Source organism: Bufo bufo, chromosome 4 (assembly GCF_905171765.1).
Source record: "Bufo bufo chromosome 4, aBufBuf1.1, whole genome shotgun sequence".
NCBI lineage: Eukaryota > Metazoa > Chordata > Amphibia > Anura > Bufonidae > Bufo > Bufo bufo.
Window position 1 is genome coordinate 129,327,654 of NC_053392.1, and position 16,446 is coordinate 129,344,099.

At 41.8% G+C, this 16,446-nt stretch overlaps 1 protein-coding gene across 3 annotated transcripts in view; it reads right to left on the minus strand.

Annotated features, from left to right (window-relative positions):
- Positions 1-13,143: 13,143 nt before the first annotated feature.
- Positions 13,144-16,446, minus strand: part of LOC120997668 (claudin-15-like) — an 89,232-nt gene continuing 85,929 nt past the window's right edge. For all 3 annotated transcript variants that reach the window (XM_040427865.1, XM_040427864.1, XM_040427866.1), the window contains 2 exons: positions 16,263-16,376; positions 13,144-13,435 (listed from right to left, as the gene is read on the minus strand). In XM_040427865.1, coding sequence (XP_040283799.1) covers positions 13,351-13,435; positions 16,263-16,376 — 199 coding nt within the window. In that variant the 3' untranslated portion in view covers positions 13,144-13,350. The remainder of the gene's footprint in view (positions 13,436-16,262; positions 16,377-16,446) is intronic.

Below are 16,446 nucleotides of genomic sequence, written 5' to 3' on the forward strand. Positions count from 1 at the left end.
GATCCGGCGTTCAGTCAAAGTGTTCTGGATTTTTGGCCGGAGGTAAAAATACAGCATGCTACGGTTTTCTGAAAAGCCTGATCAGTCAAAAAGACTGAACTGAAGACATCCTGATGCATCCTGAACGGATTACTCTCCATTCAGAATGCATTAGGATAAAACTGATCAGTTATTTTCCGGATTTGAGCCCCTAGGACCGAACTCGGCGCCGGAAAAGAAAAACGCTAGTGTGAAAGTACCTTTAAAAGCTACAGTATGTATACCTTCGGGGGCATTTTTTATGATTGCATTTTACTTATTTTTGGCTAAAAATCATTTTTTCAATTGGTCGTTATTAAAAAATATTCAGCTGTTTATGAGTACAAGGGTTAAAAATCAGTCTGTTTGCACGCTGCCACAGTCTGTCTTCTTTGAATCCCGTCATCTGAAGGCTCATGTGTAGCTCTTATCTCTGATCTCCTGACCACATAAACACTTATGTAAGACACATTCGTATTAGTTTGATAGGAATTGAGCTGTAATAAGTGGTTAGAAGATCAGAGATAAGAGCTGTCGGATGACTCGATTCAAAGAAAAAGGACTGACAGATTGCAAACAGACTGATTTTTAACCCTTGTTGCCCAGAAACAGCTGAATATTTTTTTTAATAAAGACCAACTGAAAAAATGAGGATTGTCTTCTACTTTTTAAAGGGGTATTCCCATCTGAGACAATGGGGGCATATCAGAAGCACCTCTGGGACCCGCACCTACACCAAGAACAGAGCGGGGAAGGTGGTGGCCAGAGGACCCCGGGTTTCCCCAGGTCCTGCCACCACCAATCGCTTTCCCCATAGTAGTGAAAGGGAGCACACCGCTCTTGCGCGGCTACCACTCCCATTCATTTCTATGAGGCCGACGGAAGTAGCCGAGCCAGCGGTCGGCTATTTTTCGTGGTGTCATAGAAATTAATGGAGGGTGGCTGCAAGTGTACAGTGTGCCCTCAACAACTTTCGGGGCCCCGTTCTTCTTGTACGCGTGGATCCCCCATCAGACAATGGGGGCATATCCTAGCGATATGCCCCCATTGTCTGAGATGGGAAACCCCTTGAAGGTCCCCTATGCAGCATTTTTTTAGCAATCAACGCAGAGATTCTCTTTCAGCAACTTCATTAATTACTGCTTCTGGTCAGGAACCATTGCACATTGGTGGTATCTCAGCTCAAATTGCCACTTTTTCAGACTGCATGGACTTTTGTTTTTTATTGCTAACAGTTTGGCACTATAGTACAATTTTATAATTTAATGAAGTGACGCACTCACATCACTTACACTGCTTTTTTTTATACAATAGTATATTATGTTATGGGTCCCGCATTTGAACCCATGTTTACATTGTATGTAATTTGAATTTGAACATTTTATTGATAAAATTAAATGATACTCTTTTGTTGAGTCCGTTTTTGATGTTTTTAATTCATGTTTTTAGAAGCTCTCAGGGATATCTTGCTACTGACTCTCTCCCCTATTGGTTAACTGTATATTTAGTACTATACACATCCGCAACACCTATGGTCACACTCACAAAATGGGGAACAGCCTGTCGGATCTCTTTGCATTCTGGCATTGCCGGAAGCTTGTGAGTCTCTGTTTGGCCCTATTAACTATAATGGGGACCGGCAGAGATCTGTTCGCATTCCGGCAAATATGGCGAGAATCGACCTGATGGAAAAACGCTGTGCCAAAAACTATGGGGGGTATTTATCAAGCCCTGCAGAATATTGTCTTTTAAAAAGCTGCAAAATAAGGCTTTTCCGTCTTAAGAATGTCACTTTTTGCACCACTCACTCCAGTTTTGAAAAGTGGGCCTGGTTAGATATGTTAATTAATTTTACTCCAGATTTATCACTAGGACATCTATAAAAAGTTGCAAAAAAAAAGACACTCCAGTAGGAAGGTGGTGCAGAAAACTGAAGTAGCATTTGTAGACAAGTGTTAGGCCTCTTTCAGAAGGGCGTTGCGGGAACATGCGCGATTTTTCCGCACGAGGGCAAAACATTGTAATGCGTTTTGCACGCGTGTGAGAAAAATCGCGCATGTTTGGTACCGAAACCCGAACTTCTTCACAGAAGTTCGGGCTTGGGATCGGTGTTCTGTAGATTGTATTATTTTCCCTTATAACATGGTTATAAGGGAAAATAATAGCATTCTGAATACAGAATGCATAGTTCAATAGCGCTGGAGGGGTTAAAAAAAATAATAATAATTAACTCCCCTTAATCCACTTGATCGCGCAGCCGGCATCGCTTCTGTCTCTTTCTTTGCTGTGTGTAGAAACAGGACCTGTGGTGACTTCACTCTGGTCATCACATGATCCATCACCATGGTAAAAGATCATGTGATGACCGGAGTGACGTCACCACAGGTCCTGTTTCTACACACAGCAAAGAAAGAGACAGAAGTGATGCCGGCTGCGCGATCAAGTGGATTAAGGCGAGTTCATTTTTTTATTTATTTTTTTAACCCCTCCAGCGCTATTGTACTATGCATTCTGTATTCAGAATGCTATTATTTTCCCTTATAACCAAGTTATAAGGGAAAATAATAATAATCGGGTCTCCATCCCGATCGTCTCCTAGCAACCGTGCGTGAAAATCGAACCGCATCTGCACTTGCCTGCGGATGCTTGCGATTTTCACGCAACCCCATTCACTTCTATGGGGCCTGCGTTACGTGAAAAACACACACAAAATAGAGCATGCTGCGATTTTCACGCAACGCACAAGTGATGCGTGAAAATCACCGCTCATGTGAACAGCCCCATAGAAATGAATGGGTCGGTATTCAGTGCGGGTGCAATGCGTTCAACTCACACATCGCATCCGCGCGGAATACTCGCCCGTGTGAAAGGGGCCTTAGGTTTAAAGATGCTTCAACCTGAACAAACAATGGAAGGAAATTATTGTAGACTACATCGCTCTATGACATCCCCTGCAATGCTGGAGGATGGCCCTGTCCTGTGATTAGGTACAGGCCTCCTCATAAATGAGGTGTATCCTCCAGCAGTCCGTGCATTTAGGCTGAAACCACAACAGCTCTGAGCTGCCGTAGATTTCAGTCTTCTTTTATGCCAAAAAACTGCAGTAAAAGAAGATAAATTTGCCAGGCGTCCTGGCCCCACTCGCTCCTCGCCCTCGTCACACCTTTTTGGGATAGAAACACTATTTTTCATCTAGATTTAGGGACAGTGAGGTTTAAAAACACGAGGTTTGCGAATCTTTTACGCCCGGAAACTGCCATGGGGAATGATAAATTTACCCCAATGTGCGTCATTTGATAAATTTGGTGCAAAGTGCGCCAGTACAGACTCCAGGAAAACTGTCTTCAAATATTCCCCTCCCTAATTCCCCCCTATATACAGTACCGGGAACAGAGGTCTGAATAACGCCTGTACAAGTGTCATAGATGCCTGATCAGGCCATTTTACTCCCTGGAAAGCCTAAGGCCTCTTTCACATGAGCGTGACCGATTAGGTCCGGATGCGTTCAGTGAAACTCGCACCATTTTGCAAGCAAGTTCAGTCAGTTTTGTCTGCAATTGTGTTCAGTTTTTTCTGTGCAGGTGCAATGCGTTTTGATGCGTTTTTCACTCGCGTGATAAAAAAAACTGAAGGTTTACAAACTTCTAGCAACCATCAGTGAAAAACACATTGCATCCGCACTTGCTTGCGGATGCAATGCGTTTTCACTGAAGCCCCATTCACTGCTATGGGGCCAGGGCTGCGTGAAAAATGCAGAATATAGAACATGCTGCGTTTTTCACGCAACGCAGAACTGATGCGTGAAAATCACAGCTCATGTACACGGACCCATTGAAATGAATGGGTCAGGATTCAGTGCGGGTGCTATGCGTTCACATCACGCATTGCACACGCGCGGGAAAACTCTCTCATGTGAAAGGGGCCTAAGGCGTACCAATACGCCTTAGACTTTTCCCCTACATTCAGCAGCACAGGGAACGGCACAGGCAGCACAGCAATGCTGCCTGTGCCTGAAATGACCAATAGCAAATCTCCATACAGTAAGGAGCTTTGCTATTGGAGGGTTTGGGTGGGTGCCGGAGCGATACAGGCCCTGCAGCAGGGGAAGGCGGCAGGAGCTGGAAGGATGAGGGACCGGCTCCCGGGAGTTTCTACAGTAAGGAGAGCAAGCGCGCTGCACAAGGACCCCTGAAAACATGGCGGCGGAGGAGCTGAAGAGGACTCCTCAGAGGTGACAAACAGCCCCGGACTGGACATCAAGGTGACAGCAGTGTGTAGTGCAGTGTGTGAGCATCACACATGTATACATCACACACTGCACCACATACATCATACTCATGTATACATCACACACTGCACCACATACATCACACATGTGTATATATCACACACTGTACCACATACTTCACACACATGTATACATCACATACTGCACTACATACATCACACACTGCACTACATACATCACACATGTATACATCACATACTGCACTACATACATCACACACATGTATACATCACATACTGCACTACATACATTACACTCATGTATACATCACATACTGCACTACATACATTACACACATGTATACATCACATACTGCACTACATACATCACACACATGTATACATCACATACTGCACTACATACATTACACACATGTATACATCACATACTGCACTACATACATTACACACATGTATACATCACATACTGCACTACATACATTACACACATGTATACATCACATACTGCACTACATACATTACACACATGTATACATCACATACTGCACTACATACATTACACACGTGTACATCACACACTGCACTACATACATCACACACATGTATACATCACATACTGCACTACATACATCACACTCATGTATACATCACACACTGCACCACATACATTACACACATGTATACATCACATACTGCACTACATACATTACACACATGTATACATCACATACTGCACTACATACATTACACACATGTATACATCACATACTGCACCACATACATCACACATGTATACATCACATACTGCACTACATACATCACACACATGTATACATCACATACTGCACTACATACATTACACACATGTATACATCACACACTGCACCACATACATTACACACATGTATACATCACATACTGCACTACATACATTACACACATGTATACATCACATACTGCACCACATACATCACACATGTATACATCACATACTGCACTACATACATCACACACATGTATACATCACATACTGCACTACATACATCACACACATGTATACATCACACACTGCACTACATACATCACACACATGTATACATCACATACTGCACTACATACATCACACACATGTATACATCACATACTGCACTACATACATCACACTCATGTATACATCACATACTGCACTACATACATTACACACATGTATACATCACATACTGCACTACATACATTACACTCATGTATACATCACATACTGCACTACATACATCACACACATGTATACATCACATACTGCACTACATACATTACACACATGTATACATCACACACTGCACTACATACATCACACACTGCACTACATATATCACACACATGTATACATCACATACTGCACTACATACATTACACACATGTATACATCACACACTGCACTACATACATCACACACATGTATACATCACACACTGCACCACATACATCACACACATGTATACATTACACACATGTATACATCACATACTGCACCACATACATTACACTCATGTATACATCACATACTGCACTACATACATTACACACATGTATACATCACACACTGCACTACATACATCACACACTGCACTACATATATCACACACATGTATACATCACATACTGCACTACATACATTACACACATGTATACATCACACACTGCACTACATACATCACACACATGTATACATCACACACTGCACCACATACATCACACACATGTATACATTACACACATGTATACATCACATACTGCACTACATACATCACACATATGTATACATCACACACTGCACCACATACATCACACACATGTATACATCACATACTGCACTACATACATCACACACATGTATACATCACACACTGCACTACATACATCACACACATGTATACATCACACACTGCACTACATACATCACACACATGTATACATCACATACTGCACTACATACATCACACACATGTATACATCACATACTGCACTACATACATCACACACATGTATACATCACACACTGCACTACATACATCACACACATGTATACATCACATACTGCACTACATACATCACACACATGTATACATCACATACTGCACTACATACATCACACACATGTATACATCGCATACTGCACTACATACATTACACACATGTATACATCACACACTGCACTACATACATCACACACATGTATACATCACATACTGCACTACATACATCACACACATGTATACATCACATACTGCACTACATACATCACACACATGTATACATCACATACTGCACTACATACATCACACACATGTATACATCACATACTGCACTACATACATCACACACATGTATACATCACATACTGCACTACATACATTACACACATGTATACATCACACACTGCACTACATACATCACACACATGTATACATCACATACTGCACTACATACATTACACACATGTATACATCACATACTGCACTACATACATCACACACATGTATACATCACATACTGCACTACATACATCACACACATGTATACATCACATACTGCACTACATACATCACACTCATGTATACATCACATACTGCACTACATACATCACACACATGTATACATCACATACTGCACTACATACATCACACACATGTATACATCACATACTGCACTACATACATTACACTCATGTATACATCACATACTGCACTACATACATTACACACATGTATACATCACATACTGCACTACATACATTACACACATGTATACATCACATACTGCACTACATACATTACACACGTGTACATCACACACTGCACTACATACATCACACACATGTATACATCACATACTGCACTACATACATCACACTCATGTATACATCACACACTGCACCACATACATTACACACATGTATACATCACATACTGCACTACATACATTACACACATGTATACATCACATACTGCACCACATACATCACACACATGTATACATCACATACTGCACTACATACATCACACACATGTATACATCACATACTGCACTACATACATTACACACATGTATACATCACACACTGCACTACATACATTACACACGTGTATACATCACATACTGCACTACATACATTACACACATGTATACATCACATACTGCACCACATACATCACACATGTATACATCACATACTGCACTACATACATCACACACATGTATACATCACATACTGCACTACATACATCACACACATGTATACATCACACACTGCACTACATACATCACAAACATGTATACATCACATACTGCACTACATACATCACACACATGTATACATCACATACTGCACTACATACATCACACTCATGTATACATCACATACTGCACTGCATACATTACACACATGTATACATCACATACTGCACTACATACATCACACACATGTATGCATCACATACTGCACTACATACATCACACACATGTATACATCACATACTGCACTACATACATTACACACATGTATACATCACACACTGCACTACATACATCACACACTGCACTACATATATCACACACACGTGTACATCACACACTGCACCACATACATTACACACATGTATACATCACATACTGCACTACATACATCACACTCATGTATACATCACATACTGCACTACATACATCACACACATGTATACATCACATACTGCACTACATACATCACACACATGTATGCATCACATACTGCACTACATACATCACACACATGTATACATCACATACTGCACTACATACATTACACACATGTATACATCACACACTGCACTACATACATCACACACTGCACTACATATATCACACACACGTGTACATCACACACTGCACCACATACATTACACACATGTATACATCACATACTGCACTACATACATCACACTCATGTATACATCACACACTGCACCACATACATTACACACATGTATACATCACACACTGCACTACATACATCACATACTGCACCACGTACATCACACACTGCACTACATACATCACACACATGTATACATCACATACTGCACTACAAACATTACACACATGTATCCATCACATACTGCACTACATACATCACACACATGTATACATCACACACTGCACTACATACATCACACACATGTATACATCACACACTGCACTACATACATTACACACATGTATACATCACACACTGCACTACATACATCACACACATGTATACATCACACACTGCACTACATACATCACACACATGTATACATCACATACTGCACTACATACATTACACACATGTATACATCACATACTGCACTACATACATCACACACATGTATACATCACACACTGCACTACATACATTACACACATGTATACAGTGGGATGCGAAAGTTTGGGCAACCTTGTTAATCGTCATGATTTTCCTGTATAAATCGTTGGTTGTTACGATAAAAAAATGTCAGTTAAATATATCATATAGGAGACACACACAGTGATATTTAAGAAGTGAAATGAAGTTTATTGGATTTACAGAAAGTGTGCTATAATTGTTTAAACAAAATTAGGCAGGTGCATAAATTTGGGCACTGTTGTCAATTTATTGATTCCAAAACCTTTAGAACTAATTATTGGAACTCAAATTGGCTTGGTAAGCTCAGTGACCCCTGACCTACATACACAGGGGAATCCAATTATGAGAAAGAGTATTTAAGGGGGTCAATTGTAAGTTTCCCTCCTCTTTTAATTTTCTCTGAAGAGTAGCAACATGGGGGTCTCAAAACAACTCTCAAATGACCTGAAGACAAAGATTGTTCACCATCATGGTTTAGGGGAAGGATATAGAAAGCTGTCTCAGAGATTTCAGCCGTCTGTTTCTACAGTTAGGAACATATTGAGGAAATGGAAGACCACAGGCTAAGTTCAAGTTAAGGCTCGAAGTGGCAGACCAAGAAAAATCTCGGATAGACAGAAGCGACGAATGGTGAGAACAGTCAGAGTCAACCCATAGACCAGCACCAAAGACCTACAACATCATCTTGCTGCAGATGGAGTCACTGTGCATCGTTCAACCATTCGGCGCACTTTACACAAGGAGATGCTGTATGCGAGAGTGATGCAGAGGAAGCCTTTTCTCCGCCCACAGCACAAAAAGTGCCGCTTGAGGTGGGCTAAAGCACATTTGGACAAGCCAGCTTCATTTTGGAATAAGGTGCTCTGGACTGATGAAACTAAAATTGAGTTATTTGGCCATAACAAGGGGCGTTATGCATGGAGGAAAAAGAACACAGCATTCCAAGAAAAACACCTGCTACCTACAGTAAAATATGGTGGTGGTTCCATCATGCTGTGGGGCTGTGTGGCCAGTGCAGGGACTGGGAATCTTGTCAAAGTTGAGGAACGCATGGATTCCACTCAGTATCAGCAGATTCTGGAGACTAATGTCCAGGAATCAGTGACAAAGCTGAAGCTGTGCCGGGGCTGGGTCTTTCAACAAGACAACGACCCTAAACACTGCTCAAAATCCACTAAGGCATTTATGCAGAGGAACAAGTACAACGTTCTGGAATGGCCATCTCAGTCCCCAGACCTGAATATAATTGAAAATCTGTGGTGTGACTTAAAGGGACACTGACAGGCCCAATAAGCATATTTAGGTATATATATGACATTACAGGTCTTATCAAGTGTATTCAAATCATCTAAGTATCCCCCCTGTCCACCTTATAAATACCGAAAACTAAAGTTTTATAACCTGCTTGTCTCGTCTCCAATCTGCCCAAGGGGCGGCGTTTCATCTCAAAATGCGCCCAGCCAGCCGCTCCCAACTGCCGTCTGCAGCCCCGCCCAGCTCATCAATATTCACTTCGCTGGGCGGCGGCTACAACTCTCCCCGACTCAAGATCCTGCGCATGGCCAATTCAATCCTCTGGGCACGTCCTCCGTCTAATCTTCAGCGCATGCGCCCGGCCGGGGTCACATCGCGCCTGCGTACAGACAGTCTGCGTCTTAGAGGCCGCTGCAGCCTCTGCTTTATGCGCATGCGCCGGGCACTTGAGTCGGGGAGAGTTGTAGCCGCCGCCCAGCGAAGTGAATATTGATGATCTGGGCGGGGCTTCAGAACGGCAGTTGGGAGCGGCTGGCTGGGCGCATTTTGAGATGAAACGCCGCCCCTTGGGCAGATTGGAGATGAGACAAGCAGGTTATAAAACTTTAGTTTTCGGTATTTATAAGGTGGACAGGGGGGATACTTAGATGATTTTAATACACTTGATAAGACCTGTACTGTCATATATATATAACTAAATATGCTTATTGGGCCTGTCAGTGTCCCTTTAAAGAGAGCTGTCCATGCTCAGAAGCCATCAAACCTGAATGAACTAAAGATGTTTTGTAAAGAGGAATGGTCCAAAATACCTTCAACCAGAATCCAGACTCTCATTGGAACCTACAGGAAGCGTTTAACTGACATTTTTTATCGTAACAACCAACGATTTATACAGGAAAATCATGACGATTAACAAGGTTGCCCAAACTTTCACATCCCACTGTACATCACACACTGCACCACGTACATCACACACATGTATACATCACATACTGCAATACATACATCACATGCATGTATACATCACACACTGCACTACATACATCACACACATGTATACATCACACACTGCACCACGTACATCACACACATGTATACACCACATACATCACACACATGTATACATCACATACTGCACTACATACATCACACACATGTATACATCACATACTGCACTACATACATCACACACATGTATACATCACATACTGCAATACATACATCACATGCATGTATACATCACACACTGCACTACATACATCACACACATGTATACATCACACACTGCACCACGTACATCACACACATGTATACACCACATACATCACACACATGTATACATCACATACTGCACTACATACATCACACACATGTATACATCACATACTGCACTACATACATCACACACATGTATACATCACATACTGCACTACATACATCACACACATGTATACATCACATACTGCACTACATACATTACACACATGTATACATCACATACTGCACTACATACATCACACACATGTATACATCACATACTGCACTACATACATCACACACATGTATACATCACATACTGCAATACATACATCACATGCATGTATACATCACACACTGCACTACATACATCACACACATGTATACATCACACACTGCACCACGTACATCACACACATGTATACACCACATACATCACACACATGTATACATCACATACTGCACTACATACATCACACACATGTATACATCACATACTGCACTACATACATCACACACATGTATACATCACATACTGCACTACATACATCACACACATGTATACATCACATACTGCACTACATACATCACACACATGTATACATCACATACTGCACTACATACATCACACACATGTATACATCACACACAGCACCACCTACATCACACACATGTATACCTCACATACATGTAAACATGTATATGCATGTAATGTAGTGTATGTAGTGCGCTGTGTAGTGAATGCAGGCAGGCTATTATAGCCAAGTGATAAAGTACAGGGTTAATTCCGCTATATTGGACTGGACTTTATCACTTGGATATAATTGCCTGATGGTATTTAGCAATGGTTCCCCACCTCTTAGGCCACGTTCACACCACCACTATTTCTGTTGTTCTGCTCCGTTAGATGAGCAGTGCAACAAAAATAACAGAAGTGCTGGATCGGGCATGTAAGCCTGGGTTTTTGTCATACTTTCAACATACACAAAAACCGTATACATTAACGGACGCCTCAGATGCTTTTTGTTTGCAGAACTCTGCAGGATAGGAAAGTGTACCACATTTTTCCATCCTACAAGGTTCAGCAAAAAAACTTGAAGGCTAACGTATACGTTTATTTTTTTTTACAACAGAACTCTGGTGACAGATGCAACAGTATGGCATCTGTCTGAGGCGTCTGATAATATACATTTAATGTACACAAAAAAAACGTATATAACAAAAATGTGATGTCAGCCTGGCCTAACGACAAGGGAAGAAGCCGAACAGACTCCGCCAACTATGAAGGAGTCCGTTCAGTGTCTGTTCACAAGCCTTTCAAAAGTGCTGCATACAAGTCTGGACTTTTGAGAGAATCTGCAACAGAGGTTCCAAACGCGGCCTCCAACGCAGATGTGAACAAGCGCAGGCCTACCTATTATGTATTTGTATTACTGCAGCTTTCGTACTCCTGCTCGGGTAAAAATACTCCTCAAAAATGGTCAGAGGAGTATTTTTAAGCCTCATTCACACGTCAGTGTTTTCCATCAGTGATTGTGAGCCAAAACCAGGACTGGAGCCTCCACCTGTTCTGTGTTTTTACAGCCGCACCTGGTTTTGGCTCAAAATTACTGATGGAAAATCACTGACCAAACCCTGATGTGTGAATGAGGCATTACTCTTCTGGAAAAAACGTAGTGCGATCTCTGACAGTGAACATGAAACACATAGTTGCCCATAGCCACCAATCAGATTCCACCTTTCATTTCAGACTGCTCCTTTGGAAAATGAAAGGAGGAATCTGATTGGTTGCTATGGAAAACTAAGCCAGTTCTACTTTACACCAGTTTGATAAATGACCTGACCCCCATTTACTTCAGGATGATCTCTGCTTCAAATTCAGCATTTACAAATGAAAATCCTACAAGAAGTCGATTATTTATGACAAGTAAAGACGCCGATGTCACTCATCTCCATTAGAACTTTTACTGGCCCTCAATATGCACAATGTCACACAACTACAGAAAAGTCAACGTGTACAAAACCAAGTCCTAACATACCGGGTGGTCGTCATAATGGGGTGCACTAAAAAAACAACACAATAGATCCGCATATGAAAAAGATCAGTATAAAATTATTGAATGTGGCTCCTGCGGGCGACTCCTGGTCCCGGCCTAGACGTAAGCTCTTCCAGTCGAGGTTTCTCTCATCTCTTTGAACTGTGTGAACTCGTTTTCAGGTGCCTTGTACGTATAGACACTGCAAGAGAGAGAAAAGGCTTCCATTACAGTTTATCAGGGTGTAGACGTGCACACCGCCGTCCTTTACTGTACCTACTTGTATGTATGGCTTGATACAGAGGCTTACAGTCAGATTCATACAGGAAAAACATGGCGTGTGCCTAGTTGTATTTTCCCCTAGAAGCAGTACTATTATAGGTGACTAGCGCAGTTCATATGGCACCCAATGGAGCCTTTACAGCAGCACACAGAGGCTATACGGCTCTTACCCGCCTATAGGTGAATAGCGCAGTTCATATGGCACCCAATGGAGCCTTTACAGTCACACACAGAGGCTATACGGCTCTTTAAAATGAGCCTTCGGCTTCAGTCCACTGCTGTAAGGGTAAATGCACACGATCAGGATTGCGCGCAGATTTTCCAAGTGGATTTGCATGCGGAAAATCCACACCGTAGGTCACGTACATTGTATTCTATTAGAATTTTAAATTCTCATGCACACAATGCGGATTTTAAAATCTGCAGCATGTCAATTTATTTTATTTATCCTGACCGGATTTTCTCCATTCACTTCAATGGGGAGAGTAAAATCCGCACATACTGTAAATCCGCACCAATTTCCATGTGAACACCTGCGGATTTCAGTTCGGATTGTCCGCACATAAATCCTGAATGTGTGCAAATCCGCATTGTGTGCATGAAAATTTCAAATTCTCATAGAATACAATGTACAGTCGTGGCCAAAAGTTTTGAGAATGACACAAATATTAGTTTTCACAAAGTTTGCTGCTTAACTGCTTTTAGATCTTTGTTTCAGTTGTTTCTGTGATGTAGTGAAATATAATTACACGCACTTCATACGTTTCAAAGGCTTTTATCGACAATTACATGACATTTATGCAAAGAGTCAGTATTTGCAGTGTTGGCCCTTCTTTTTCAGGACCTCTGCAATTCGACTGGGCATGCTCTCAATCAACTTCTGGACCAATTCCTGACTGATAGCAACCCATTCTTTCATAATCACTTCTTGGAGTTTGTCAGAATTAGTGGGTTTTTGTTTGTCCACCCGCCTCTTGAGGATTGACCACAAGTTCTCAATGGGATTAAGATCTGGGGAGTTTCCAGGCCATGGACCCAAAATGTCAACGTTTTGGTCCCCGAGCCACTTAGTTATCACTTTTGCCTTATGGCACGGTGCTTCATCGTGCTGGAAAATGCATTGTTCTTCACCAAACTGTTGTTGGATTGTTGGAAGAAGTTGCTGTTGGGGGGTGTTTTGGTACCATTCTTTATTCATGGCTGTGTTTTGGGGCAAAATTGTGAGTGAGCCCACTCCCTTGGATCAGAAGCAACCCCACACATGAATGGTCTCAGGATGCTTTACTGTTGGCATGACACAGGACTGATGGTAGCGCTCACCTTTTCTTCTCCGGACAAGCCTTTTTCCAGATGCCCCAAACAATCGGAAAGAGGCTTCATCGGAGAATATGACTTTGCCCCAGTCCTCAGCAGTCCATTCACCATACTTTCTGCAGAAGATCAATCTGTCCCTGATGTTTTTTTTTGGAGAGAAGTGGCTTCTTTGCTGCCCTTCTTGACACCAGGCCATCTTCCAAAAGTTTTCGCCTCACTGTGCGTGCAGATGCGCTCACACCTGCCTGCTGCCATTCCTGAGCAAGCTCTGCACTGGTGGCACTCCGATCCCGCAGCTGAATCCTCTTTAGGAGACGATCCTGGCGCTTGCTGGACTTTCTTGGACGCCCTGAAGCCTTCTTAACAAGAATTGAACCTCTTTCCTTGAAGTTTTTGATGATCCTATAAATTGTTGATTGAGGTGCAATCTTAGTAGCCACAATATCCTTGCCTGTGAAGCCATTTTTATGCAACGCAATGATGGCTGCACGCGTTTCTTTGCAGGTCACCATGGTTAACAATGGAAGAACAATGATTTCAAGCATCACCCTCCTTTTAACATGTCAAGTCTGCCATTTTAACCCAATCAGCCTGACATAATGATCTCCAGCCTTGCGCTCGTCAACATTCTCACCTGAGTTAACAAGACAATTACTGAAATGATCTCAGCAGGTCCTTTAATGACAGCAATGAAATGCAATGGAAAGGTTTTTTTGGGATTAAGTTAATTTTCATGGCAAAGAAGGACTATGCAATTCATCTGATCACTCTTCATAACATTCTGGAGTATATGCAAATTGCTATTATAAAAACTTAAGCAGCAACTTTTCCAATTTCCAATATTTATGTAATTCTCAAAACTTTTGGCCACTACTGTACATGACCTGCGGTGCGAATTTTCCGCATGCAAATCCGCGCAGAAAATCCGCACGCAATCCTGATCGTGTGCATTTAGCCTCAAGCTCCATGTATCTGACACCGATTCGTTTTTTTTATAGCAGTCCCATGTAAATTTTCAGCAAATACTTGTATTCCCCATAAAATACAGTAACAATTATGGAGCATCTTTTCTTCTAACTCTGTGTTCTGCCATTCCTGTATTATTCCTCCTAGAAATGGATAACTGCTTGTTACCGTATCTGTCGCCACAAAGACCTAGAGGGCCCCTTAAAATAAGATTAAATTAGCTAACACCATGGAATCTGGATATCGAGCTGAAGGTAACATTACAGGTATAGGGAAGAATGCGGTAAGGATGTTTTCACACGATGTGGACACATCGCAGCTTCGTGCCGTGATATCACCGCAATGTGTGAATTCAGCCTAAATATACTTCCCACTCTCATTGTGCTGCACATGGTATGAATAACATACTTCTACAAAAATGCCACCATAGACCTGACATTCTGCACCATGACGGTTCTTGTACTTACGTTTTTTTAGCCGTTTTCTTCTCTGCCTTAAAAGAACAGCACAAAAGGGAACCACCAATAATAGCCAGCAGAGAGCCAGCCCACCCAATGTATAGTGCAGGGCCGAGTTCATACCTGATCAGGAAATATGGTATTAATATTGTATCTGCTTATTCCCGGGGGAAAAAATTATAATTAGGGGGAG